The 26,052-nt window shown below is 39.9% G+C and overlaps 2 protein-coding genes across 6 annotated transcripts in view; both read right to left on the minus strand.

Annotated features, from left to right (window-relative positions):
- The window catches only part of LOC115208223 (nuclear pore complex protein DDB_G0274915), a 54,311-nt gene extending 46,437 nt beyond the window's left edge, over positions 1 to 7,874 (minus strand). Inside the window, exons 1-7 of one of the 5 annotated variants that reach the window (XM_029776096.1) lie at positions 7,642 to 7,874; positions 7,267 to 7,299; positions 6,463 to 6,774; positions 6,269 to 6,319; positions 4,484 to 4,552; positions 4,225 to 4,287; positions 3,974 to 4,018 (exon numbers count right to left, since the gene is read on the minus strand). In XM_029776096.1, coding sequence (XP_029631956.1) covers positions 3,974 to 4,018; positions 4,225 to 4,287; positions 4,484 to 4,552; positions 6,269 to 6,319; positions 6,463 to 6,774; positions 7,267 to 7,299; positions 7,642 to 7,699 — 631 coding nt within the window. In that variant the 5' untranslated portion in view covers positions 7,700 to 7,874. Of the gene's footprint in view, positions 1 to 3,973; positions 4,019 to 4,224; positions 4,288 to 4,483; positions 4,556 to 6,268; positions 6,320 to 6,462; positions 6,775 to 7,266; positions 7,300 to 7,641 lie in introns of all 5 variants that reach the window. The other 4 variants (XM_029776095.1, XM_029776099.1, XM_029776098.1 and 1 more) reach the window with 4 other exon arrangements.
- An 8,245-nt stretch (positions 7,875 to 16,119) lies between these two features.
- On the minus strand, positions 16,120 to 25,051 carry LOC115208224 (uncharacterized). The gene is made up of 14 exons (XM_029776106.1): positions 24,937 to 25,051; positions 24,543 to 24,587; positions 23,694 to 24,005; positions 23,501 to 23,551; positions 20,565 to 20,612; positions 19,136 to 19,192; positions 18,889 to 18,936; positions 18,541 to 18,570; positions 18,287 to 18,385; positions 18,108 to 18,126; positions 17,967 to 17,998; positions 17,752 to 17,856; positions 17,387 to 17,427; positions 16,120 to 17,242 (listed from the first exon to the last, which is right to left on the minus strand). The coding sequence occupies exons 1-14, from the start codon at positions 24,992 to 24,994 to the stop codon at positions 17,159 to 17,161; spliced, it is 1,029 nt and encodes a 342-aa protein (XP_029631966.1). The 5' UTR covers positions 24,995 to 25,051; the 3' UTR covers positions 16,120 to 17,158.
- Between the last annotated feature and the right edge of the window lie 1,001 nt (positions 25,052 to 26,052).

The raw sequence follows: 26,052 nt of genomic DNA on the forward strand, positions 1-26,052 counted from the left end.
ATCAAGGTGAGACAGATCATGAAGACCTGAAGCCCTGATAGATTTGTTTAGATAATGACTCAAATGCAAAGCTTTTCCCATCACTGTGTGGAGAGAGAGAGAGTTTGGTACTGAGCTCACTGTGTAATCAGCTCACCTCCTTGCACCGCACTGACTGTAGACTTCTGAAAAGATCACTCTCAGTTACAAGTAATCTACAGAACCCCTGTTTGGAAGCTTTGCTTTTTTCTTTCCAGATCTTTTCTGGAGGATGGCTCATTATAATGGCTGAAATGGTATAAATGGAATACCTGATACCATTCCACTCATTCCACACCAGCCATTACCACAAGCCTGTCATCCCCAATTAAGGTGCCACCAACCTCCTGTGCTTGATACACATGGGAAACTGTAGAGTGTGGAAAACGTGCAGGTCTTGACAAAAACTGGTTGCCCTGGCACCTACTACCATAACCTGTTCAAAGGACTTACATTTTCTTTTATGTTTCCCATTCACCCTCTGAATGGCACAGATACACAATCCATGTCTCAATTGTCTCAAGGCTAAACATGGATTTAACAAGTGACATCAATAAGAAAGGATCATAGATTTCACCTGGATTCACCTGGTCAGTCTATGTCATGGAAAGAACAGGCATTCTTAATGTTTGTACACTCAGTGTAAGACAGTAGTGTCCTGTAACATTATATTCAGTCACTTTGTCTTTTCTATGTTGGGAATGACAGCGGTTGAAGTTAACATTGGATTGATTATGGAGCTAACCATGGAGCTACAGTATAAGATCATTCTAAAAGTAACTATACAAGTGTTACACATGTTGTACTTGTCAGAGAGAATCACCAGCAGATTCTATTGTCCTGTTAAACCACAATGCTTTATATTATTCTTACCTTTCCCCATTGGAGTCAGTGTGGGGTCAGTGGGGTTTCCTGTAGAGATCTCAGAGGTTGTGATGAGTGGAGCGGTTGGTTCAGTAGAATGAGGAGTCAGGATGACACGAAAGGTTTCTGAAATGAGAACAATATCAATGGATATTATCTTATTTTGAGTTGTTGATTTCTTTGAAATCCGTAGTTTGAGTTGAGGTACATTATTCATATTAATCATTAATTAATTATGAATTATTCATATTTATACTGGAGACAACTAATAGGGTTGACGTGTTGTGTACTTACAATTGGATATTAGCAATAAAAATGAAATAGCCTATAGCTATGAAATAGTATAGCCTACCTGGCTGACATGAAAATAAACCACGGGGAAAAAGCGTCCTCCATTCGCTATTTAAGGGCATAGATGACATTTATTTTTTCCCGCTGCCCCTGTTTCAATCAGGGGCGAAAATCTGATATCAACTTTGGAGGGGACAATTACATGAAATTTTCTCAAGAGCAATTCCTGAGGGGGACACCAAAAGTAGTGCTGTAACACATGGCCTACATTGTAATATGGTAAATGTATATTGAGGAACCAAAGAAATAAGGTGTTTGCCGTACTCCTAACTACCGGTACCCAAAACTACACAACCAATCACAACAGCAATACCATTGCCTTTAACAAATCTTAGTTCAGTCACCAGTTTAAGTTGAGAGTGGGGGTATCCATGGCATTTTCCAATTATGTTCCTATTTTACAAGTCAAAAAAATTGAGAACCTTTCATAATGTTGCCAAACAAAGACTCAACAAACTTACCTGAGACTCCCTGTCTCTGCCAGTCTGTCCCTGCATATCTGTCCCCAACTCTGCTGTCTGTGTGCCATCTGTTGCCTGCTCTGCCTAATGACATCATTGTGAAACATTCCCATTAGAATTTCATTTCTTTCTTATGAACATTTTATCAACTAGTCTTTGAGATATTAGGCTACTAGGGTTCTTACTATGCGTTTTGGTGTATTGAAAAATACTCTGATGTCCGTCTTTTATTTTTCTGCCATTTTTCTACCTGGCTGGCTGGCTGGCTGGCTACACACACACACACAGTGTGTAGGTTATTTACAGTATGAGATGGGCTTCTATCATCTTCTATCATTCTATTTGGGCTTCGATCTAAAAGGTAGCTAGCAAATGTGAAACGGATTAAAATGACAAGAGTTGACAGCTGTATGAGTTCACCATTTACACAATAGATGCTGCAACCTTTTGTAATTTCAATAGTTTGTTTCTTATTGGCTGGCTTCCAACAATAGCTGAATTTGCAAAGCTAGCGAGCACCAATTCAGTTTCAGTGGTGTTTGCTATAATCTTTGCTACCTGGGTTAAATAAAGGTGAAATAAAATAAATAAATAAAAGTTCCCTTGCGACAATTTAGCTTTTGCAACGAGACCATTAAATATATTTAAGACAATGGTAGAAGAGAGTGTAGTTCTGTTCAGTTTGGACTTCAGTTTATCGCTAACCTTATCACAGGGACTTTGAAGCACTAACTTACATCATCTGCATGCTGATCTTGGAATAAATTGACGATAGCAAAGATTCCATCTTTGATGAGGCCACATAAATGGAATAGGTACTAGCTAGCTTAATAGTTAATATTTGCGTGCTAGCTCTGCATATTCAGCTAGTGTGTGTGCGCGATTGACTAGATTAACCTCACATCAGTTACGTTCATTGAGTACCTTTCAGACAGTAGATACGACCCATCTGTTACCTTGCCAACTAAGGAACTGGCAGTGGATCAAACCATTGTGAGGCAAAGGGTGGGGGGGTCGCAATCTTTTGAAACTTAAAAACGCGCTATTAAGTGTCTATAATCAGCACAATTGCTTTCATTGCGTATTATTAATATTATTTAAATTACATAGTTATGTTTCAGTGATATATTGGGGGGGGACAAATCATATATTTCTCAGGATGGGGGGGTCGTGTCCCCCCCGTCCCCTCCGGGATTTCCGCCCCTGGTTTCAATACAGTTGCAGATGCTCTTATCCAGTGCAACTTACATTAGTGCATTAATCTCAAGATAGCTAGGTGAGACAACAACAAGGTAGTTATCAGCAAAGTTAGTGCTAGTAGGAAAACACAAGTGCAATTTTGCCGTTGGATTACTAAATAAGGATACTTATCCAAAACTCTTTTTTGACAGTTTGAATTCAGAACACTGTCTGTGGAGCTTTGACCTCCTGTGTGCAAATGTGTAATAAAACAATTAAATAAAATACAAAAACCTGGGTAAGATAAAGGTATTCTATTTGTTTCAGTTTTGCTAACTAAAGATGACCAACATACCTGATGTAGGAGAAGTAAAAATATGTTTCATATCTAAGAAAAGTACGACAACTTAGAGGGAAGGTACAAGCAGCTGTGAATAGGTTTATGAGTAAACCAGTTGGAGCTTTAGTGAATTTGAGTGAACAAAAATGAAATAGCAAACTAAGTGATACTTACTATTTGGTCTCACTGTGATGTCAGGGGTCAAAGTAGAAGTAACAGTCGAATCTGCTGGGAAGAAATAAAAGGTGATTTTATATCTGATTACACAAGTGTAAAGGTATTCATTATTCATGTCAGATAACAGAACTCAGTCAGTAAAGAGATTACATGTTCAGATTTTCATTATATGGCATATTATTGTAAAAATCTAGACCCTTGACTGCATGTACAATTGGAAAAAGTATTTGAACGTCCACTCCAGAAGCCACACCCACTGGTGCCTGCCATAATTGCACAGCTGTTTGGTGACATTGGGAAGGTCATTAGCTTGTATCCCCAGAGTCAATACTACATCTCAACATTTGATCTCAGAAAATGTGGCATTAAATTGTGAGGTTGTATGTCTCAGTTGTGTAAAAAAGACAGGTAGGTAGCTAGAGAAAGACACATACATGGAACGCTTTCTTGACTGTTTGAATTCACAACAATGTCTGTTGAGCTTTGACCTCATGTGCACATGGAAGAGAGATACCCTTTATCAACAATTACCACATAACACAACTTATTACAGACTAAACTAAAATGTTGTGGACATACTTACCTTTACTTGGAGTGTCAGTGGTCAGAGTAGAACTAAGAGTCGAACCTGGTGCAAGGAAAGTCATTCTAATTACACAAAACGTATTTTCTAAATGTATCTAAATGGGTTGATTTAATTAATCAAGTATCAACCTCTTTTTTTTATAATGAGGCAAATTTCTTATAAAAAAAACATACAAAAACCAGAGGAACATAAAGCAATTCTATTTGTTTCAGTTCTATCTGCTAACTAGGTAAAGATGACTAACACACCTGATGATGGATTCAGTGCTGTACTGGGGGTCAAAGGAGAGGTCAAACCTGGTGAGAAGAGAACTCATTACACAACAAAGTCATCATTTATACAGAAAGAGAGAAGTACACTACACATTACCTACAAATCAGATGGACTAAAAGTACACAAACCTGGACTGAAATTACACGCAGCTATGAATATTTTTTTTTTAGTAAACTGCTCAGAGCTTTAGTGAATTAATGAGAACAGAAAATGTTTAACTGCAAACTAAGTTACTTTTAGTGGGCCTATAGGTAGTTGGTCTCACTGGAGTGTTGGGGGTCAAAGTAGAACTAACAGTCGAACCTGCTGGGAAGCAATACAAGACAAGTTAATTGTGTATCTGATTACACAAGAATTAAGGTATTCATCATTTAGTTAGAAAACAACACAATTCAGTCAACAGCAAAATGACATGTTCACAATAGCGTAATGAGACACATTATTGTTGACACCCAGACCTTTGACTGAATGTACAATTGGAAACAGTATTTGCAAAGGCGGTCCCTTAGAGGACGAATACACCTGTTGTAGGACTCACTGTGATGATGAGGGGAAAAGTAGAACCAGGGCCTTTCTTTCTGCTGTAACGAGCTCTGCTATAAAATAACAGCAGCACTAGGGCTGTTGCCGTGTTACCGCTACACTGGCTTTATTTGTCACATGCCGAATACAACAGGTAGACCTTACTGTGAAATGCTAACTTACAAGAGGTCACTTTTTTAACAATTTACAAGTGGTCCTTTTTGATAATGGTGTTTTCCGCTAATGGAACATTCGCGCTTATAGCCTACTACCATGTGCTAATTGCTGCTCTTATAATGTGAAGAAATAGCCAAATAGTTTATCAATATTTTAAGCTAAATGTTCTGATCTGTTTCGTCAGCCACATTACATAAAATATTTTTTGGGATGCTAGCAGTTGTATTAATTTGGGATCTATCGCATCCCACAACTGTCCCAGACTATGTTTAGTATATCTATTTCTTGCACAGAATGGAATAGGTCGGTTTTTGTACTATGGGGGATAGTAGATTGACATAGGCTAGAGCTTTTGCTGTTCGTTAGGCCAACCTATCTTGTAGGCTGACGAAAAGGTAATGTGGACAGTTCTTCCAATATCTTCAATAGGCACCTCGGAATTGGATAAGGACGCGTACAGTTGCGTCCCCGATGTGTCTGTCTTAACTTGTAACCTGTGAGAAAGACCCGATCATGTGACAGAGAGCCGTATGAGTGAGAAAGCTTTGGATTGGCAGCACACTCAGGGAGAAGGGCGCAACGCAGCACTCCGGGCCGCAAAAGGCATGGATTTTTTAGGGTGCATTACGGCCACATAGGGGATTCCACCGTGGAATGAAGTGCTTGTCAAATTGTGAATGAGAGACTACTGGAGTGTGTACAGCCTGCGCAAAAAACAGAGCAGAGATCATGCCTTTCAACAAACCTTTTTCAAATCATCATTAGAGTCTCATCATTCAGCCTCACTGTGTATTAATAATCTAAACATGTAGCCCATCGTTTGTAGAACAACTATAGTTACATTAATAACTCTAAATTAAGCATTTGTTCAATTGTATTCTTGATAATATAAAATAATACCACAGAATTATAAGCAAATCTTGTCTGCTACATTAGCTAGTGTAGCCCACAGCCATTTGGCATAGCCACATCAGGCCCTAACAGAAGGACAACTCAGAGTATGCTATTCTTTTCTTCTGAAATAGACTAAATGTTCTTCATATCATGCTTCTTCAGACCTGTCTAAAATAAATAATGGATTTATTGTGAAGGTGTAGGCTATATTACATGGATTTATTAGACTTTTTAAAATGGCTTGTCGGCTATGTGTGGAAGACAGGAGATGCTATACGTGTTTATGTTAATTAACAGTCAATTACCGCGAGACCGACAGTTATTTGCTTGACAATCAACAGCTGATGAAATTTTGAGACTGTCACAGCCCTAAGAAGCACCACAAAGTACATTTAAAAAAAGAAACAAAACGAATGTGTAGCCTACCTGCTGAAAAGGGTTTAGTTGTTGGATCACTAATGTGAACTCCAACCAGATCTAAAAACATTTTGGGGATTGAAATGTGGTATTTAGTTTGTTGGTCAGAATGAAAATAGTAATACCAAAAAGATTTTAAAATCAAAGTGAGTCAGATCATGAAGACCTGCAGCCCTGATAGATTTGTTTAGAAAATGACTCACCTGTACAGCTGTACCCATCACTGCGTGGAGAGATAGAGTTTGGTCCTGAGCTCACTCTGTAGTCACAGCTCACCTCCTTACTCCTCACTGACTGAAGACGACTGATCAGATCACTATGTTTTGGAGTGAATGGACAGAACTGATGTCCGGATGCTGAGTTTTTTTTTCTCTTCTTGATCTTTGCTGTGAAGGATGGCTGACTCTCCTCTCCAACATACAGGTTACAGATGGTGCCAGGACTGACAGATCCAGGAATCAAACAGATGATGTTGAAGTACTCATCAATATGGACCATAATGTCTGGTTTTGGATCTGTTAGGAAAGGACAGAGACTCCTTTTTACATCACTCTATTTGAATGTAATGTATATGTCACAATTGACACTCTACTAAACTAGAGCCAGCCGTTCTCTTTATATTAACTAACAGCATGTCTTATTTGATATCATGTCTATTTATGAGTGCCATTTAGTCATGTGTGCTGTGTTTACAATGATTTCCTTTCACTTAATTCCTTACATTCTCGCGTGTGAAATGAAAATGAACCCCATGGACTATTGTACTTGCTAATATGGTGTGGGGGATGATGGAGTGTGTCACTTGTCATTTAATTATGAATTAATTTTCAATGTTTAAGTACTCATAGATATGGCAGTACTTGATATACGTTTGAAAAAGAAAAACAATGAATTCACTGTTGTCTATTAGATGATATCAGTGTATCTACAATTATGTAGTTTGGGTTAACAAGATAACTTTGATTGATTGATGGTATTATTATTCAGTAAAAGTAAAAAACACTCACAATGACCTTGGGCTTCGATGTATTGGAAGGTGACTGGAAATAACACAATAGGTCTTGGTCAGGAAAATGTGCCATTCAAAAAAAGCATGAGAGACAAGAACACTTTGTAGAAGTTGGTAAAGTTTCATAAGTTGGTAAAGTATCATATACTACAATGGATCCATGGGCATGTTATCAAGCAGTAGTCATTCTGATCTGAACAAAATATAATGGTAGAGAAAAATACATCAATAAGATGATCAATGGAATAGGACACTTATTACAGCCATGAGATTCAGAAATATATAAAGACTTCCTGAAGTAACATATTAAAAGAGGAGAGAGAATCCTGTAGCACAAATAGATGATGGAACTTGGAATGGAGGAATAACTCACCGAAAAGGAGGATGACCAAAAACAGATGACCAGCCATATCAGGGATGAACGATGCCATTTATCAGACGTCTACAGACTGTTAGTCTGACTTCACAGAAGATGGTGACTGTGTCAGAGAGGATTGTTTGAATAGAGAAGTAGATGTGGAGTTTGTTCACAGGAAAACCACAGATAGCAGAAACCAGTCTGATACGGAAATGGTGGGTAATGTTGCAGACGAATAATCAGAATAATTTCTCAGTCACTATTTTTGTTGTGTCAGGCTATTTGTCTTTAACAGCTGACATGTTGCATTATTAGATGGCTTCAATTACATTTTCAAAACCAACAAACTAACTTGTCTGTCTGAGTAAAAGATTTGTCTTTGACTTTTTGGTTTTATGTTTTTGACAACTGTATTTGTATTTGTGGTTCAGTTTTTGATCTCTAAAGTGTAGTAACACGTCACTTTGATCCCAGCTGGAAATGCTTGACCTGCCCAAGAGTGCAGCTCTTTTCCTGTGAGTGTCTGCGTACAGGATGAGTGAGTTTGACAGCACAGCTGAACTGAGTCTCTCTCTCTCTGATGACTCCAGAACTCACTTTCAGCTGAGGAAGGTCTTTGAGAATAGAATAATTGAGGGGTTGGTATTTTGTGGTTTTGAGAAATTTTATTCGCTAACCAGCAATAGCGTAATTGCTAACTAGCGTTAGCACTAGTTATAACTTGCGAAACTAACTTCAACATGGTTTCCATGAGTTCATCTGACTCTGGCTAAGTAGAAAAAGGGCTTAATTGACTAAATCTCATACTATCCATTTAAGGATCTTGAGTCCATTACCTCATACAGTGTAACGCCCTGGCCATAGAGAGGGGTTTTTGTTCTCTATTTTGGTTAGGCCAGGGTGTTACATGGGTGGGCGTTCTATGTTTATTTTTCTATGTTGGTTTGTTTCTTTTGTTGGCCGTGTGTGGCTCACAATCAAGAACAGCTGTAGTTCGTTGTTGTTGATTGGGAGTCATACATAGGCAGCCTGTTTTTCCTTTGGGGGTTGTGGGTGATTGTTTTCTGTTGCAAGTTTTTCCTGACAGGACTGTTTTGCTGTCGTCTTTGGTTTATTTTTGTAAAGTGTTCTCCTTTTTTCATTAAATATCTAAGATGAACACACAAACTCCGCTGCACCTTGGTCTCATTACGACGACACCCGTTACAGAATCACCCACCAAGAAACGGACCAAGCAGCGAAGGAAGGAGAAGCACCAGGAGAGGGGCAGTATGGACTCGTGGAGATGGGAGGAATTACTGGATGGTAAAGGACCATGGGCTCAAGCTGGGGAGTATCGCCGCCCACAGTGGGAGATCGAGGCAGCGATAGCTGAGAGGCGCTGGTATGAGGCAAGGGAGCGCAACAGGCACGAGAGGCAGCCCCAAAAAATGTTTTGGGGTGGGCACACGGGGAATGTGGCAGAGTCAGGTTGGAGACCTGAGCCAACTCCCCGTGCTTTCCGGAAGCAGCGTGGTACTGGTCAGGCACCGTGTTATGCTATGAAGCGCACGGTGTCTCCAATGCGCGTTCATAGCCCGGTGCGCTATAGGCCAGCCCCCCGCAAGTGCCATGCGAGAGTAGGCATCGAGCCAGGTTGGAGTGTTCCAGCTCAGCGCATCTGGTCTCCAGTGCGCTGTCTCGGTCCAGGCTATCCTGCACCGGTGCTGCGCACTGTGTCTCCTGGGCGCTGGGAGGGCTCAGTTCGGCCTATGCCTGCGCTCCGCCCGTGCCGGGCAAAAGTGGGCATTCAGCCTGGAGTTTGGGTGGCAAGCTTACGCACCAGAACTCCAGTGCTCCCCACAGCCCGGTTTATCCTGTGCCTCCTCCTCGGACCAGGCCTCCAGTGGGTCGCTCCAGCCTGGTCTATCCTGTGCCTCCTCCCAGGACCAGGCCTCCTGTGGGTGTCCCCAGCCTGGTGAGTCCTGTGCCTGCGCCCAGAGCCAGGCCTCCTGCATGTCTCCCCAGCCTGGTGTATCCTGGGCCAGAGCCGCCAGAGCCGCCCGCCAGTCCGGAGCCGCCAGAGACGCCCGCCTGTCCGGAGCCGCCCGCCAGCCGGGCACAGCCAGAGACGCCCGGGGTCACCTGTAGCCGGGCGCAGCCAGGGTCGCCCGCCAGTCCTCCAGTGCAGCTAGGGGCGCCACCTAAGTGGGCTAAGCCAAGGGTGGAGCGGGGTCCACGTCCCGCACCAGAGCCGCCGCCATAGGAGGGCCCACCCAGACCCTCCCCTTCAGAGTCAGATTTTGCGGCCGGAGTCCGCACCTTTGGGGGGGGGGGGGGGGGGGGGGGGGGTACTGTAATGCCCTGGCCATAGAGAGGGGTTTTTGTTCTCTATTTTGGTTAGGCAAGGGTGTTACATGGGTGGGCGTTCTATGTTTATTTTTCTATGTTGGTTTGTTTCTTTGGTTGGCCGTGTGTGGCTCACAATCAGGAACAGCTGTAGTTCGTTGTTGCTGATTGGGAGTCATACATAGGCAGCCTGTTTTTCCTTTGGGGGTTGTGGGTGATTGTTTTCTGTTGCGGGTTTTTCCTGACAGGACTGTTTTGCTGTCGTCTTTGGTTTATTTTTGTAAAGTGTTCTCTTTTTCTATTAAATTTCTAAGATGAACACACATCCTCCGCTGCACCTTGGTCTCATTACGACGACGGCCGTTACATACAGCGACAGTATGGGAAATTAAGGAGATAATATATTCCTTAATTGTTCATGTAATAGCTTATGACAACAAACAGTATGATGAAATATCCCAAGAGGAACATGGTAGTAATGGCACACCAGTACATGGTTTACAACTATTGAAATAGTATTCTTACCCTGCATTGTGACTGCTGAAGGCTCATTGCGTATGGATCTAAACTGTGAACCTGTAGCACTGTACTGCCATTGTATTTTGACCTCAGCTGGTGAACTTTGACCTGTTCATCTGAGCAGCTGAGCTCCTGTGAGTGTATGTCTACAGAATGAAGCTAGAGTAAGTTTACTCTTCCCACTATGTGGAAGAATCACTGAGATACAGAGGCAGAAGGAGGACTCAGACAGCTCAGCTTAACTGAACTGAGTCTCTCTCTCTGATGACTGTAGGACACACTGTCAGACTAGGCTGAGGAAAGTCTGTGAGATCAGAGGAAAATAATATTTCACACTACGGCGATGTGTTAAATCTCGAATATTGTCTAAGTCTTATGTTCCCTTCGTCAATATAATTGTACCCACAAATAGAGAACACAGAGAGTCAGTGAATGACATCTCCATATTAAGTTAACTAGCCTTTTACTAAACAGATGACAGTGACTGACTAAAATATTGTTAGCACATTTCATTTAATGGGGAAACTAAAATCGTGAAAATTGAAAAACTACTCTAAAACTAAAGTGTGTGGACATCTTACTATGTCACCCTTAACAACGTTATCTGGCTAACCTTGAGCTTGAGAACAGAGAGACGAAACAGCATCTAGCAATGACAAAAAGTCAAACGAGCATCTTACTCATTCTGGGAGAAAAAAACATCCTTCAAATGTCTTTGTGAGTCTTCTGTTGTCCATTTACAGTGCATTTATACAGATGCAGTACATTAGTAAAATGGCGACTGTTCATTAGCAGTAACAACTCAATCACACAGTACATAATGACTTACATTTCACAGGCTTGTCACGTCCTGGCCAGTATATAAGGTTAATTGTTTTGTAGTTTGGTCAGGGCGTGACAGAGGGTATTTGTTTTATGTGGTTCAGGGTGGTGTGTTTGATTAAGGGTGTTTGATTTAGTATTTCCGGGGTTTTGGTTTATAGTCTGTTTATGTATTTCTATGTCTAGTCTGGTGAGTGTGTTTCTATGTTGGTTAATTGGGATTGGGACTCTCAGTTGAAGGCAGGTGTTGTCTATCTGCCTTTGATTGAGAGTCTCATATATAAGGGTGTGTTTGTGTTTGTGATTTGTGGGTGATTGTTCTGTGTTCAGCCCTAGGCTTTGCCAGACTGTTTGTTGTTCGTTCGTTTTCGTGTTTTGTTGTTTTGGAGTGTTCTTTTGATAATTAAATAAAAGTCAAAATGAGCATACACGTACCTGCCGCATTTTGGTCCTCATTCACCGACGACAACCGTGACAAGGCTGATCTTTTAATTGTTTTATATACACTACCATGAATGAACATTTGTACAGCATGGTAAACCAACCGGCAGGTCAGTTTTCTTAGGTGACGAGAGGTGGATATTATACTACAGGAGAGTAATCATAGCTATGATACATAGTGAAAGTATGCATGTGATCTCAGTTCTTCATGTGTAGTTTATAACCAGACATACAGTACTATTAGCATAGAGACCAGCCCTCATACAAGTCTGAAAGAAAGTCACCTTTATTGAATGAATATAAACAAGCTGGCCAACACTCAATAGTAATATTCTGATACAGCACATACAATAGCAAACGTCTGGGGCAGTGGAGACACCCTCCTACAGTAGGTTTTAAAACACAGTATCCATGCTGAACAGAACATTCTCTCTCTTTCTCTCAGGGTGTTTCCTGCAACAGAGTGTTCTGATTATCTCACTCTCTTTCTTTGTCTCTTACACATACATGCATGTGCACACCTACAGTACACACACACACACACACACACACACACACACACACACACACACACACACGCTTCTGACAGATTTACATAACGTAACACCCCAAAAATATGCCGCCTCTCTCATAACACTGCACAGGCTGTCTACTAGGGGGACAAGATAGATGAGTTGACACACCCCATCTCAAACACAACATCAAGCTGTCAAGATGCAGAGGCAATTCATGTATGAGGACTGGAGCATCATGGGAAATAAGCCCACGTTCACACAAGTAATCATTCAGCATGCTGGACACACATTTAACTTGTTCCTAAATCTTTACTGTACAGCAGAAAACAGTTACTATTACAAATAGTACAGTCCCAAACTGACATATGCAATAAGCCAAACTGATAAAAGAAATGTCATCAAGAATAACTTAAATACAAAAAATGTACGCAATTGTTAAGTAAAAAAAATTATAATCTGGCGTTGATCACAGTGTTTTGTTTCATCCAAAGGTTTGCATTTTCAATATAATACAATGAATCAAATGCAACTTGTACACAACAAAGAAAGTGAATGTGTCTGCCTGTATCAGGATTCTCATACTCTGAATCAGGTCTTTTACTCCTTCGATTACTATTGGTGATGTCTGTTGGCCTTCAACTCCTGGGTCGTGTTCATTAGGCACCAAACAGAAGAAGAATGCGCTGAAACAGGGAAGGACTACTTGGACGTGTCCAATGAGAAACGCTCATTCTCATTCTCCGTTGCAAAACATTTTAAAACATTGCGTGCCCTAATGAACACAACCCTGGTGTATGTTAACTGATAGGCCATTGATGAATCCTTAACAGTTTGATCAACATGTCAATTCATGCTGCAAGAGGTCTGATAGGTTGGAGGACGTCCTCCGGAAGTTGTAATAATTACTGTGTAAGTCTATGGAAGCGGGTGAGTACCACGAGCCACCTAGATTTTGGATTGAAGTCAGTGTACCCATAGGAGGGCAGAAATTAGCTGTCCTCCGGCTACATAATGGTGCTACGCTACAGAGTGCTGTTGAGGCTACTGTAGACCATTGCAAAACACTGTGATGTAATCAATTATTTGGTGAGTGAACTTATTTAGTATAGTTTTATCTAAAAATGATAACTTTTTTAATGTTTCACTATTTTTATTTTATTGAAATTCACTGAGGATGATGGTCCTCTGCTTCATCCTCTGAGGAGCCTCCACTGCTCATGTAAATATTGTACACTGAGTATACAAAATATTAAGAACACCTGCTCTTTCCATGACATAGACTGACTTGGTGAATCCAGGTGAAAGCTATGATCCCTTATTGATGTAATTTGTTAAATCCACTTCATTCAGTGTAGATGAAAGGGAGGAGACAGGATAAAGAATGACTTTTAAGCCTTGAGACAATTGAGACATGGATTGTGTATGTGTGCCATTCAGAGGGTGAATGGACAAGACAAAATATTGAAGTGCCTTTGAAAGGATTATGTTAGTAGGTGCCAAGCACACCGGTTTGTGTCAAGAACTGCAGCGCTGCAGGGATTTTCACGCTCAACAGTTTCCCGTGTGTATCAAGAATGGTCAACCACCCAAAGGACAGCCAGCCAACTTGACACAACTGTGGGAAGCATTGGAATCAACATGGGGGGGTGGTGGTGCAACTCAATATTCTAGAAATGTATTACCATTGCTCATACAAGGTGTGAGATAAATTTAAATAAGAAGTCTGATCTGACGTAATTTTGTAACTAACATGTGTAAATACAAACTGGGCACAGACGTCAGTTAAACGTCTAGTTTTGATTTACATTTGGTTGAGTCGTCAACTAATGTGAATTCTACGTGAAATCAACAACAACAAAAATCCACTACACACTCATAGAACACAAAAGATCATCAAATTGACAGGTGTTTCACGAGTTTCGTTTCTGGAGTGGATTATCCCTTTAAGAATGATAAAGAATAATAAAACCCTTTTGATCTCACATTTTGTAATGAGTTTCATACTTCGCTGCAGTTTTTCAGAGAAACAGACGGTCACTAACTACACAATAAGTATGGTGTCTGTTACTGAGAGAATGGTTTAAATAGAGAGCAAGATGAGGAGGCTGCTCACAATAAAACCACAAAGAAAGTCCATCAACTGGTGTGATGGGTGGTTGGGGAGAGGTCAATGTCTCCTTAGCTTAACACAAGCCAAAACCATTTGCTTATCTGTCAGAGGAAATTACTTTTATTCAGGCATTCTTTAACCTGTTTGACTTTGACAACTACAATGCACAATAAAAGCAGGTTTCATGTACAACTACAGTGTATATATTGCCAACATCCAGAAGTAAAAAATGAGAAACAGTCTTGCTGTGGCTCTATATGACTCTCCACAGTGTGCATTAGAGGCAATATTTTTCCTATCTGCTGTAGTTATTAGCTTAATAAGATAACAGAGGTGCAGATACGTAAGCAGAAAACTGGCTTCAAGTTGAAGCTCGCATCTGCTACAAGACCATGGTGCTTGCCTACGGAGCTGTGAGGGGAACGGCACCTCCATACCTTCAGGCTCTGATCAGGCCCTACACCCAAACAAGGGCACTGCGTTCATCCACCTCTGGCCTGCTGGCCCCCCTACCTCTGAGGAAGCACGGTTCCCGCTCAGCCCAGTCCAAACTGTTCGCTGCTCTGGCACCCCAATGGTGGAACAAGCTCCCTCACGACGCCAGGACAGCGGAGTCAATCACCACTTTCCGGAGACACCTGAAACCCCACCTCTTTAAGGAATACCTGGGAAAGGATAAAGTAATCCTTCTACCCCCCCTCCCCTTAAACGATTTAGATGCACTATTGTAAATTGGTTGTTCCACTGGATATCATAAGGTGAATGCACCAATTTGTAAGTCGCTCTGGATAAGAGCGTCTGCTAAATGACTTAAATGTAAATGTAAAACAACACTGAATATTTCCATGGAAATATAGCATGACAAGTGGGGTTTCATCACTCATGAGGTGCTTGTTGCAATAGTCATAAACATGATTTTGTTTCTCAAATTGGTATTTTTGGAGGATGAATTATAGTTTGGGTTTTCATATTTTGCTAAAATAGTCTGGTTAAGACGTTGAACTGTTTCAGTTAAATGTATCCGAGGTATCTGAGGTTTGGTTCAACAGTATTTCCATCAATCCCCTCTGAACACAATGAGTGTCTGAAATGTGATACGCTGAAGTTTCAGAAGTATAGGATGCGGCAAGAGCCTTTCCACCCTGTTGTGGTGTGTGTGTGTGTGTGTGTGTGTGTGTGTGTGTGTGTGTGTGTGTGTGTGTGTGTGTGTGTGTGTGTGTGTGTGTGCGCGCGCGTGTGTGTGCGAGCGTGTGTGCACTCGTGCATCTGTTTGTAGGTATGGATACGTGACAGCATACATGTACTGGTTTGTGTGTGATCTGCAGACTGTCTCTGACTGCTGCAGGAGAATGTAGGCCACTTTGTCCCATCACAGTAGAACTGACCACAATACAGATAATCTGGATGCAAGAGCAAAATGATCAATGTCCTTGACTACCTGTTGTCCATAACACCAATGGTTGGTTTCCCAGACCCAGATTAAGCCTACCACTGGAGTAAAAATATGTAAATTATCCATTGAATATGCTTTTTAGTCCAGGACTAGGCATAAACTGTCTCTGGGAAACCGACCAAAAGAGGTTCTGTTTCGATGACAAGGTAGTTATATGGACTGAAAAGAAAAATCTGGGAAAATAGCACCTTGGTCTTAACCAATGGCTTGAAATTGATGACATATATAACAGTACATATTTTTAGCATTAACTTAAATAATCAAGATCAATATCAAATAATGTAAAATACTAACAACGATGGGGGAACTGTTGAAGTCAATTTATTCTGCTTGCTTTTTTATTTTACAGCTAAGGACATTTCAAACAGAGCAAGAAAGCATTTGATTTTGTATTTACTGTACCTCAAGAGCCTTATCTGGAAGGTAAAACGAGGCTAATCTCCCATGTTAACTGGATAATTTTTTTTTAATGAAAGTCCAATTTCATCTTAACTGCTCCACAGTCATTGGACTAAAATGCTAGAACATGTCTACAACACTGCACATTGGAGGGGAGACTGAAGTGCTGAAGTTAAACGGGGAACTTGGAAAATAACGGGTAAACATGGGGAATGGGTAGATTTAATAGTATTTAGGAAATCTGTCTTTTTCAGTATTGATTATCTGATGTTGCCAACAATGTAAACATTATTAAAACCAAAATATTATATTATATTTGTATTTATTTTGATTTCATTTTTTTTATTTTTTATTAATTCTATCCAACAGTTATGGAAGGCGGTATAACACAGATGACAGAATATATATAAATACAGCATATATTTAGCATTTACTAAGGGGTGGGAATAAGAAAAATGTTTAAAGGGGAGTATGACCCCTCCAAAACCCTTGAATAAAAATAGTAACACAGTAACCTATATTATGGAAAGGCATGTAACAGAAGCCAGGTATATATGTGTGCTACAGTAGATAAGGGCAGTTTCTAGCATTTTGGGGGCCCTAAGCGAGAATTGCCCACCTCGCGGGCAAAACATTTTAGTGGCCCACCCTCATGGCAGGGGAGAGAAAATGTGCAGCTTTAATGTTATTGTACTGCAATTCTACTCATTCTGCCATGGGGTGGAGAGAACTTTGTAGTTTTAAAGCTTATTTCCTGCAGTTCTACACATTTTGCCATGGGATGGTGGCAGCATTTGGCGCTTATGACTAGAAACGGTACAGCAGTAGATGTATTAGATACTTATTCACAGTAACATGATGTTTGATAAATAAAGTTCATCCTGAAAGAAAGAGTATTTCTGTAAGATATAGCTACAGAGAGCCAGTGGTGTAGTTTCAGTGTGTCTACAGAAGACTGTACAACCCATCTGGCTGGGCTGAGGTTGCTGGTCTGTCGGGGATTGAGCTGTATACGTGGTACGTATCAGACTAGAGAAAAGAAACAAACAGTTTAACTTCAGTCCTTTAATTCTACAGTACTGTAAATGTAATGTCATTTAAAAGGATGTAACATCAATCTGAAACTGAGAGTCGATCACAATCACCAAACACAATGGGTGATTCTGAACTTACATTGTCTTTTTCAGATGACTGTCCATTCTCTTCAACATGGCCTGTACAACACAGATGGAGCCTGAGTTAGAGGTTCTGTGTATTTCTGTGTGTGTGTGCGCGCGCTGACGCGTAAGTGTGAGTGCGGTGGTGTGTGTTACTTTGCTGTGCTTAATGTCACTTCACACTTCTCCTCATGTCTCAAACCACCTTGTAGACTTACAGCTCTGTTCTCACGCTTTCAAGATGCTCTGACTAACACCTTATTTGATGTTTTAAGTTAGTATGGTTGACATTGAGTGACAAAGTGTTATTGTGCTGAGGGTCCCTAATTCCCGTCCCAGGTCAGGAAGACAGGGACAGAAGACAATCTGATTCAAACTCACTGGAGGGTGATAATGTGGACGGTACAGTGGTGATGAGAGAATAGATCCCAGCATCCCTTAGATCCAACATGCCTGCACTGCTCACAGCTCCCATCACCAAATCACCTACAACAGAAACAACATTAAAATGTAATTAGAATTTGTGTTTGTACATGCATGTGTGTAGTTGTGTTAGTAGTGTGTGCAGTGTTTGGTGTATTTTGTTTGGAACATACATTGGCTGTGATCATCCTGTCTGGCTGTAGGTCTGTACAACATACAAGTATAAGAAGGTTGTGGTAAGAACATCTCATCATGGACAATACAGAACTAAAGGTTGATACAATCTGCATCATATTCACAAGGAGAATTCTTACCTCTGAGAAAGGGTTTTCTCTGAAAAACAAATTAGGCTAAATGAATGATATTGAATATAGCCTACACTACACAATATCACCAAAAGGAGTTGAAGGATTAACCCATGTCAAAGGCACTTACATTAATGAGAAGGAAAATGTTTGCAAATTATTTGTTATGCAGGATCAGAAGTACTCACTGGTCCTCCTCCAGAGATAGACAGCTGTCAATCCCATCAGGAACACACCCACTCCAGAAGCCACACCCACTGCTCCCTGCCATATTCCCACAGCTGTTTCTGTTTGGTGACATTGGGAAGGACATTAGCTTGTATTCCCAGGGTCAATACTGCATTTCAAGAGTTGATCTACATTTATATTGTGAGGTGGTATGTCTCAGTTGTTTCATTTGTTCTAAGAAAATACAATTAGTCAGCTGGAGATGGATGCTTACCCACAACGCTTTCTGTGGAGCTTTGACCTCCTGGGCACACGCAAGAGAGAGACTGTTTAATAACAGTTAACACACAACACAACTTATTACGCCACTAAACTAAAATCATGTGGCCACTTTGGGGTGTCAGTTGTCAAAGTAGAACTAGTAGTCGAACCTGGTGCAAAGCAAAGTCATTATGATCTGATTATACAAAATAAAGGCATTTAAATGGGTTGATTTAATTAATGAGATATAAACCTCTTTTTTTAAATCAGGGGACATTTTTTTATAAAAAAAATGGGTAAAATGAAGCTATTCTATTTGTTTAGGTTTTATCTGCTAACTAGAGAAAGACGACCAACACACCTGATGTAGGATTCACTGCTGTGCTGGGGGTCAAAGGAGACGTTAAACCTGGTGAGATGAGAACTCATATTACACAAAAACAAAATGTATGAATCAAATGTGTTTTGTCATCCAGTGCGTTACCTACAGACTAAAAGGAGAAGCAGCTATAATTAGGTCTATTTTTCTTGTAAACCAGTTGGAGCTTTACTGAATTCATGTGAACTAAAATATTCAAATTACTAAGCTAAACTTCGGGCCTACTTACTTGTAATTGGTCTCACTGTGATGCCAGGGGTCAAAGTAGAAGTAACAGTCGAACTTACTGGGAAGAAAGAAAAGGTCATTTATATCAGATTGCACAAGAATAAAGCTATTCTTTATTTATGTCAGATAACAACAGAACTCAGTCAGTAGAGAGATTATATGTTCACAATTTCATAATATGCCACATTATTGTTAAGATCTAGACCCTTGACTGAATGTACAATTGGAAAAAGTATTTGTACACCCACCCCACAATCCACACCCACTACTGCCTGCTATACCGTAATTTCCGGACTATAAGCCGCTACTTTTTTCCCAGGCTTTGAACCTCGCGGCTTAAACAATAACTCGCCTAATATATGGATTTTTCCCGCTTTCAAATCAAATCAAATTTTAAAAAACACATTCTGTAACGTGCTCAGTTTTTTGGCGGCATGCTTTCATTAGACCAATGAAATTGCCGAATGGGTTAAGGTCAAACAACTTTTTTTTTTCTGTTTAGATTAAATCGAGCGCGCTCAAACTTCCCATCATTCTGATTACGGTAGTCATTTTGTCACCCTCATCATGGCAAAGACACGGAGAAATGCATAGGATGCAGCTTTCAAGTTGAAGGCGATTGATCTGGCTGTTGGAAAAGGAAATAGAGCTGCTGCACGGGAACTTGGTCTGGAGCAATGACTTTCTTGGTAGGCTACTGTTTACTGCTAATTCTTTATTTTTTGTTACAAGCCGTGTTTCGTTAATAAAGCCTATTTATTTTTGTTACAAGCCGTGTTTCGTTAAAGCCTGTGTAAATTTGTTTCAATGTACCGGTAGGCACCTGCGGCTTATAGACATGTGCGGCTTATTTATGTTCAAAATTATATATTTTTTTTAATTCAGTGGGTGCGGCTTATATTCAGGTGCACTCAATAGTCCGGAAATTACGGTACTTGTACAGTTGTTTGGTGACATTGGGAAGGTCATTAGCTTGTATCCCCAGGGTCAATACTACATCTCAAGATTTGATCTCATAAAATGTGGCATTAAATTGTGTGGTTGCATGTCTCAGTTGTCTTAGTTGTGTAAAAAAGACAGGTAGGTAGCTAGAGAAGGACACATACATGGAACGCTTTCTTGACCCTTTATCAACAATTACCACACAACACAACTTATTACACACTAAACTAAAGTCTAGTGGACATATTTACCTTTACTTGGAGTGTCAGTGGTCAAAGTTGAACTAACAGTCAAAGCTGGTGCAAGGAAAGTCATTCTAATTATACAAATACATCTAAATGGGTTGATTTAATGAACCAAGTATCAACCTCTTTTTTGTAATGAGGCAAATTTGTAAAAACCAAAAAACATTAAAAAAAATGGAGAACATAATGCAATTCTATTTGTTTCGGTTCTATGTGCTAATTAGGAAAAGATGACTAACACACCTGATGTAGGATTCAGTGCTGTACTGGGGGTCAAAGGAGAGGTCAAACCTGGTGAGAAGAGAACTTATATTACACAACAAAGTCATCATTTATACAGAAAGAGAGAAGTACACTACACATTACCTACAAATCAGATGGACTAAAAGTACACAAACCTGGACCGAAATTACAAGCAGCTATGAATAGGTCTATTAGTAAACCGGTCAGAACTTTAGTGAATTAATGAGAACAGAAAACGTTGACTGCAAACTATGTTACATTTAGTGGTTCTATTGGTTGTGGGTCTCACTGGGGTGTTGGGGGTCACAGTAGAACTAACAGTCGAACCTGCTGGGAAGCAATACAAGACAAGTTCCTTGTGCATCTGATTACACAAGAATTAAGGTATTCATCATTTAGTTAGAAAACAACACAACTCAGTCAATAGAAAGATGACATGTTCACAATATTATAATGTGGCACATTATTGTTAAAACCCAGACATTTAACTGAATGTATATTTGGATACAGTATTTGCAAAGACGGTCCCTTAGAGGACCAATACACCTGTTGTAGGACTCACTGTGATGATAGGGGCAAAGTAGAACCAGGACCTTTCTTTCTGCTGTAAGGAGCTCTGCTATAAAATAACAGAAGTGCTAGGGCTGTTGCGGTGACCGCATTACCGCCACACCGACGGTCACGGACGGTAATAAGGCTTCTCCAAGCTCTGATGCTGCTGATGGTCATTAGTAGCCTACCAAACATGCTAACTTTCTGGTACTCAATATTCAAAACTCACAGAACACCCAGCTGGTGATATAACTGAGTAGAACAATCCTTCTACACCAGACTGACAACATTACCTACATCCTTCATTACTATACATTTCAAAGCAATAAAATGCCAACAAATCTCTAATCACTCTGACATCAATTCAAATGTAATCGAAAATCGAATCAAACACTTCATGAGAGCCCATGAGCTCATGTTGAACAACATTTCTATAGGCTATGCAATTACGGGAGAAAACAGAGTGATGACCTCTAATAAAAAGAAGAGGCTCCCATCAGCATTCTATAGGCCAGGACTACTATATTTATTACTCAACTTTCCTAATAATATTTACATTGCTTATATTTACAACGTGAGTATAGCCTACCTGGCTGACATGAACATAAACCACGGGGAAAAAGCGTCCTCCATTCGCTATTTAAGGGCATAGATGACATGTATTTTTTCCCGCTGCCCCTGTTTCAATACAGTTGCATGATAATGATCCATTCTAAATCAAAACACATGTCACACATATATTGTTTACTATATGTAAAGACAAGATTAAATCAAGAATAGTCTGATGGGTGACAATATTAGCCTATCATTTGTGAACGATGCCCAGCAAAAGAAACAATGCCTTTCTTTTGCGACTTGTTTGAATCATAGTCAATCATCTCATGTAGCCTAGCCCATAGGCCTATATGTTTTAATAAGGTTTGCATCACAACTAAAGTGGCCAAATAGGCTCTACATTTTAAGCAGTTTTAAGAAGTTAACAGGCATAAGCAGCGCATGAGTTTCAAGTTTGAGGAAGATAATTTTCACCATAAAAATGCACCTTTAAAATAAAAACATGACACGCATAACTGCATTTGCGGTCACATTTGATAATGGTGTTTTCCGCGTATGGAACATTTGCACTTATAGCCTACTACCATGTACCCTTTGCTGTTGTATTCATTTGAGATCTATCACATACCACAACTGTCCCAGACTATGTCTGGAATATTTATTTCTCGCACAGAATAGAATAGGTCGAATTTTGTACTATGGGGGATAGTAGATTGACAAAGGCTAGTGCTTTTGCTGTTCGTTAGGCCTCTTGTTGGCTGATGAAAAGTAAATGTGTAAAAAGTAAATGTGGACAGTTCTTCTAATATCTTATATAGGCACCTCGAAATTGGGCAAGGGCGCGCACAGTTGCGTCCCTGCTGTGTCTGTTTTAACTTGTAGACTGTGAGAAAGACCCGATCAGATGACAGAGCCTTGTGAGTGAGAACGCTTTGGATAGCGCAGCACACTCAGGGAGAAGGGCGCAATGCAGCACTCCGGGCGGCAAAAGGCATGGATTATTTTAGGTGCATTACGGCAACATAGGAGATGCGGCCATGTAATTCGAGGCATTTACAATGGCTTGTCAAATTGTGAATGAAAGACTACTGGAGTGTGTACAGCCTGCGCAAAAAAACAGAGCAGAGATCATGCCTTTCAAGCAACGTTTTTCAAATCATCATTAGTCTCATCATTCAGCCTTACTGTGTATTAAAAATCTAAACATGTAGCCCATCGTTTGTAGAACAACTATAGTTACATTAATAACTCTAAATTAAGCATTTAAGAGTACTTATTTATTTGTTAACCGCTCAACACAGAATAGCTGTGTGCACACTCGCTCAAATCCTTTAAGAAAATATTTATATTAAATGTTTTTACTTTGTTCAATTGTATTCTTAATACTATAAAATAATACAAAATAATACCACAGAATTATTAGCAAATCTTGTCTTCTAAAAGAACTAGTGTAGCCCACAGCCATTCGGCATAGCCACATCAGGACCTAACAGAAGGACAACTCAGAGGATGCTCTTCTTTTCTTCTGAAATAGATTAAATATTCTTCATATCATGTTTCTGTAGACCTGTCTAAAATAAATTATGGATTTATTGTGAAGGTGTGGGCTATATTAATTGGATTTATTAGACTTTTTAAAATGGCTTGAAGGCTATGTGTGGAAGCCAGGAGATGCTAAATGTGTTTATGTTAATTAACGGTCAATTACCGTGAGACCGACAGTTAGTTGCTTGACAATCACCGGCTGACGCAATGTTGAGACCTCCACAGCCCTAAGAAGCACCACAAAGTACATTTGAAAGAAGAAACAAAACTAATGTGTATCCTACCTGTTGGAAAGGGTTTAGTTGTTGGATCAGTAATGTGAACTCCCACCAGATCTAAAAACATTTTGGGGATTGAAATGTGGTGTTTAGTTTGTGGGTCAAAATGAAAATAGTAATTAAAGAAGATTTTAAAATCAAAGTGAGTCAGGTAATGAAGACCTGCAGCCCTGATAGATTTGTTTAGATAATGACTCACGTGCAAAGTTGTACCCATCACTGCGTGGAGAGATAGAGTTTGGTCGTGAGCTCACTTTGTAGTCACAGCTCACCTCCTTACTCCTCACTGACTGGAGACGACTGATCAGATCACTATGTTTTGGAGTGAATTGACAGAACTGCTCTCCGGCTGCTGAGGCGGCTTTTCTGTTCTTGATCTTTGCTGTGAAGGATGGCTGACTCTCCTCTCCAACATACAGGTTACAGGTGGTGTCAGGACTTACGGATCCACGAATCAAACAATTGACGTTTAAGTACACATCAAAATGGACTGTAATGTCTGGTTTTGGATCTGTTAGGAAAGGACAGAGACTCCTTTTTGCATCACTCTATTTGAATGTATATATCACAAGTGATACTGACTCTTAGTAAACTAATTCCTGCCATTCTCTTTATATTAAGTAACAGCATGTCTTATTTGATATCGTGCATTTTTATGAGTGCCATTTAATCATGTGTGCTATGTGTTTACAATTATTGCCGTTCATTTAATTCCTGATATTCTCTCGTGTGAAATCAAATTGAATCGCAAGACTATTTTGCTTGCTTGAATAGCGTGGGGGATGATGGAGTGTGTCACTTGTCATTTAATTATAAATTATTGTTCAAGGTTTAAGTACTCATAGATATTGTTTCACTTGATATACTTTTGAAAAACAAAAACAATGAAGTCATTGTTGTCTATTAGATGATATCAGTGCATCTACAATTATGCAGTTTAGGTTAACAAGATAACTTTGATTGATTGATGTAATAATATTTAGTAAAAATAGTTAGACATAAAAACTTAATTAATAAACGTTAAATAATTCCAGTATTTAACACTCACGGTGAACTTGGTAATGACCTTTGGCTTCGATGTATTGGAAGCTGTCTGGAAATAACAAAATTGGTCTTGATCAGGAAAATGTGCCTTTCTAAATAATAAATAAACAAGAGAGACAGGAAGACTTTGCTGAAGTTGGTAAAGTATCATAAGTTGGTAAAGTATCATATACTACAATGGATCCATGGGCATGTTATCAAGCAGTAGTCATTCTGATCTGAACAAAATATAATGATAGAGAAAAATACATCAATAAGATGATCAATGGAATAGGACACTTATTAGAGTCATGAGATTCAGAAATATATAAAGACTTCCTGAAGTAACATATTAAAAGAGGAGAGAGAATCCTGTAGCACTAACAGATGATGGAACTTGGAATGGAGGAATAACTCACCGAAAAGGAGGATGACCAAAAACAGATGACCAGCCATATCAGGGATGAACAATGCCATTCATCAGACGTCTACAGACTGTTAGTCTGACTTCACAGAAGAAGGTGACTGTGTCAGAGAGGATTGTTTGAATAGAGAAGTAGATGTGGAGTTTGTTCACAGGAAAACCACAGATAGCAGAAACCAGTCTGATACGGAAAGTGTGGCTAATGTTACAGAGGAACATTCAGAATAATTTTATCAGTCACTATTTTTGTTGTCTGTAGCTATTTGTCATTAACAGCTGATGTTTTGCATCACTAGATGGCTTCAATTACATTTTCAAAACCAACAAACTAGCTGTCTGAGTAAAAGATTTGACTTATTGGTTTCATGTGTTTGACAACTGTATTTGTGGTTGAGTTTGAGTTTTATTAATCACTCCTTGTAATTTCAGACAATCTCGGTTAACCCAGAACTAAAGTCTTGTGTAATTGGTCAGATGCTTTATTTATGTACTGAGTCCATATGTGTTTAGAGAAGAGAACAGAACAAGCATCCGAACCTGAACGAGGAGCTCCACCCTTTGGCTTTGCAAGTTACAGGCAAGTCTATGGGCCAAATGTCCCCTCTACTTTTTTAATTACCCGGAGTCAGATTAATTTATGGATACCATTTTTATGTCCCTGCGTGCAGTTTGAAGTAATTTGTAAACTAGCATTACAACAAACAGTATGATAAAATATCCCAAGAGGAACATGGTAAAATGGCACAAGAGTACATTGTCTACAAACATTCAAATTGTCTTCTTACCATGAACTGTGACTGTAGCAGGCTCACTGTATATGGATCTAGCAGCTAACCTTTAGCACTGTACTGCCATTGTAATACGGTACTGTACTGCCATAGTATTTTGACCTCAGCAGGTTAACTTTGACCTGTTCATCTGAGCAGCTGAGCTCCTGTAGAAGAAACACTGCGTTACAGAGACAGGAGGAGTCTGACAGCTGAACTGAGTCTCTCTTTCTGATGACTGTAGGACACACTGTCAGACTAGGCTGAGGAAGGCCTGTGAGATTAAGAGGAAAAAAATATTTCACACTACGGCAATCTGTGAAATCTCGAATATTGTCTTAGTC

Source organism: Salmo trutta, chromosome 14, assembly GCF_901001165.1.
Source record: "Salmo trutta chromosome 14, fSalTru1.1, whole genome shotgun sequence".
Taxonomy (NCBI): Eukaryota; Metazoa; Chordata; class Actinopteri; order Salmoniformes; family Salmonidae; genus Salmo; species Salmo trutta.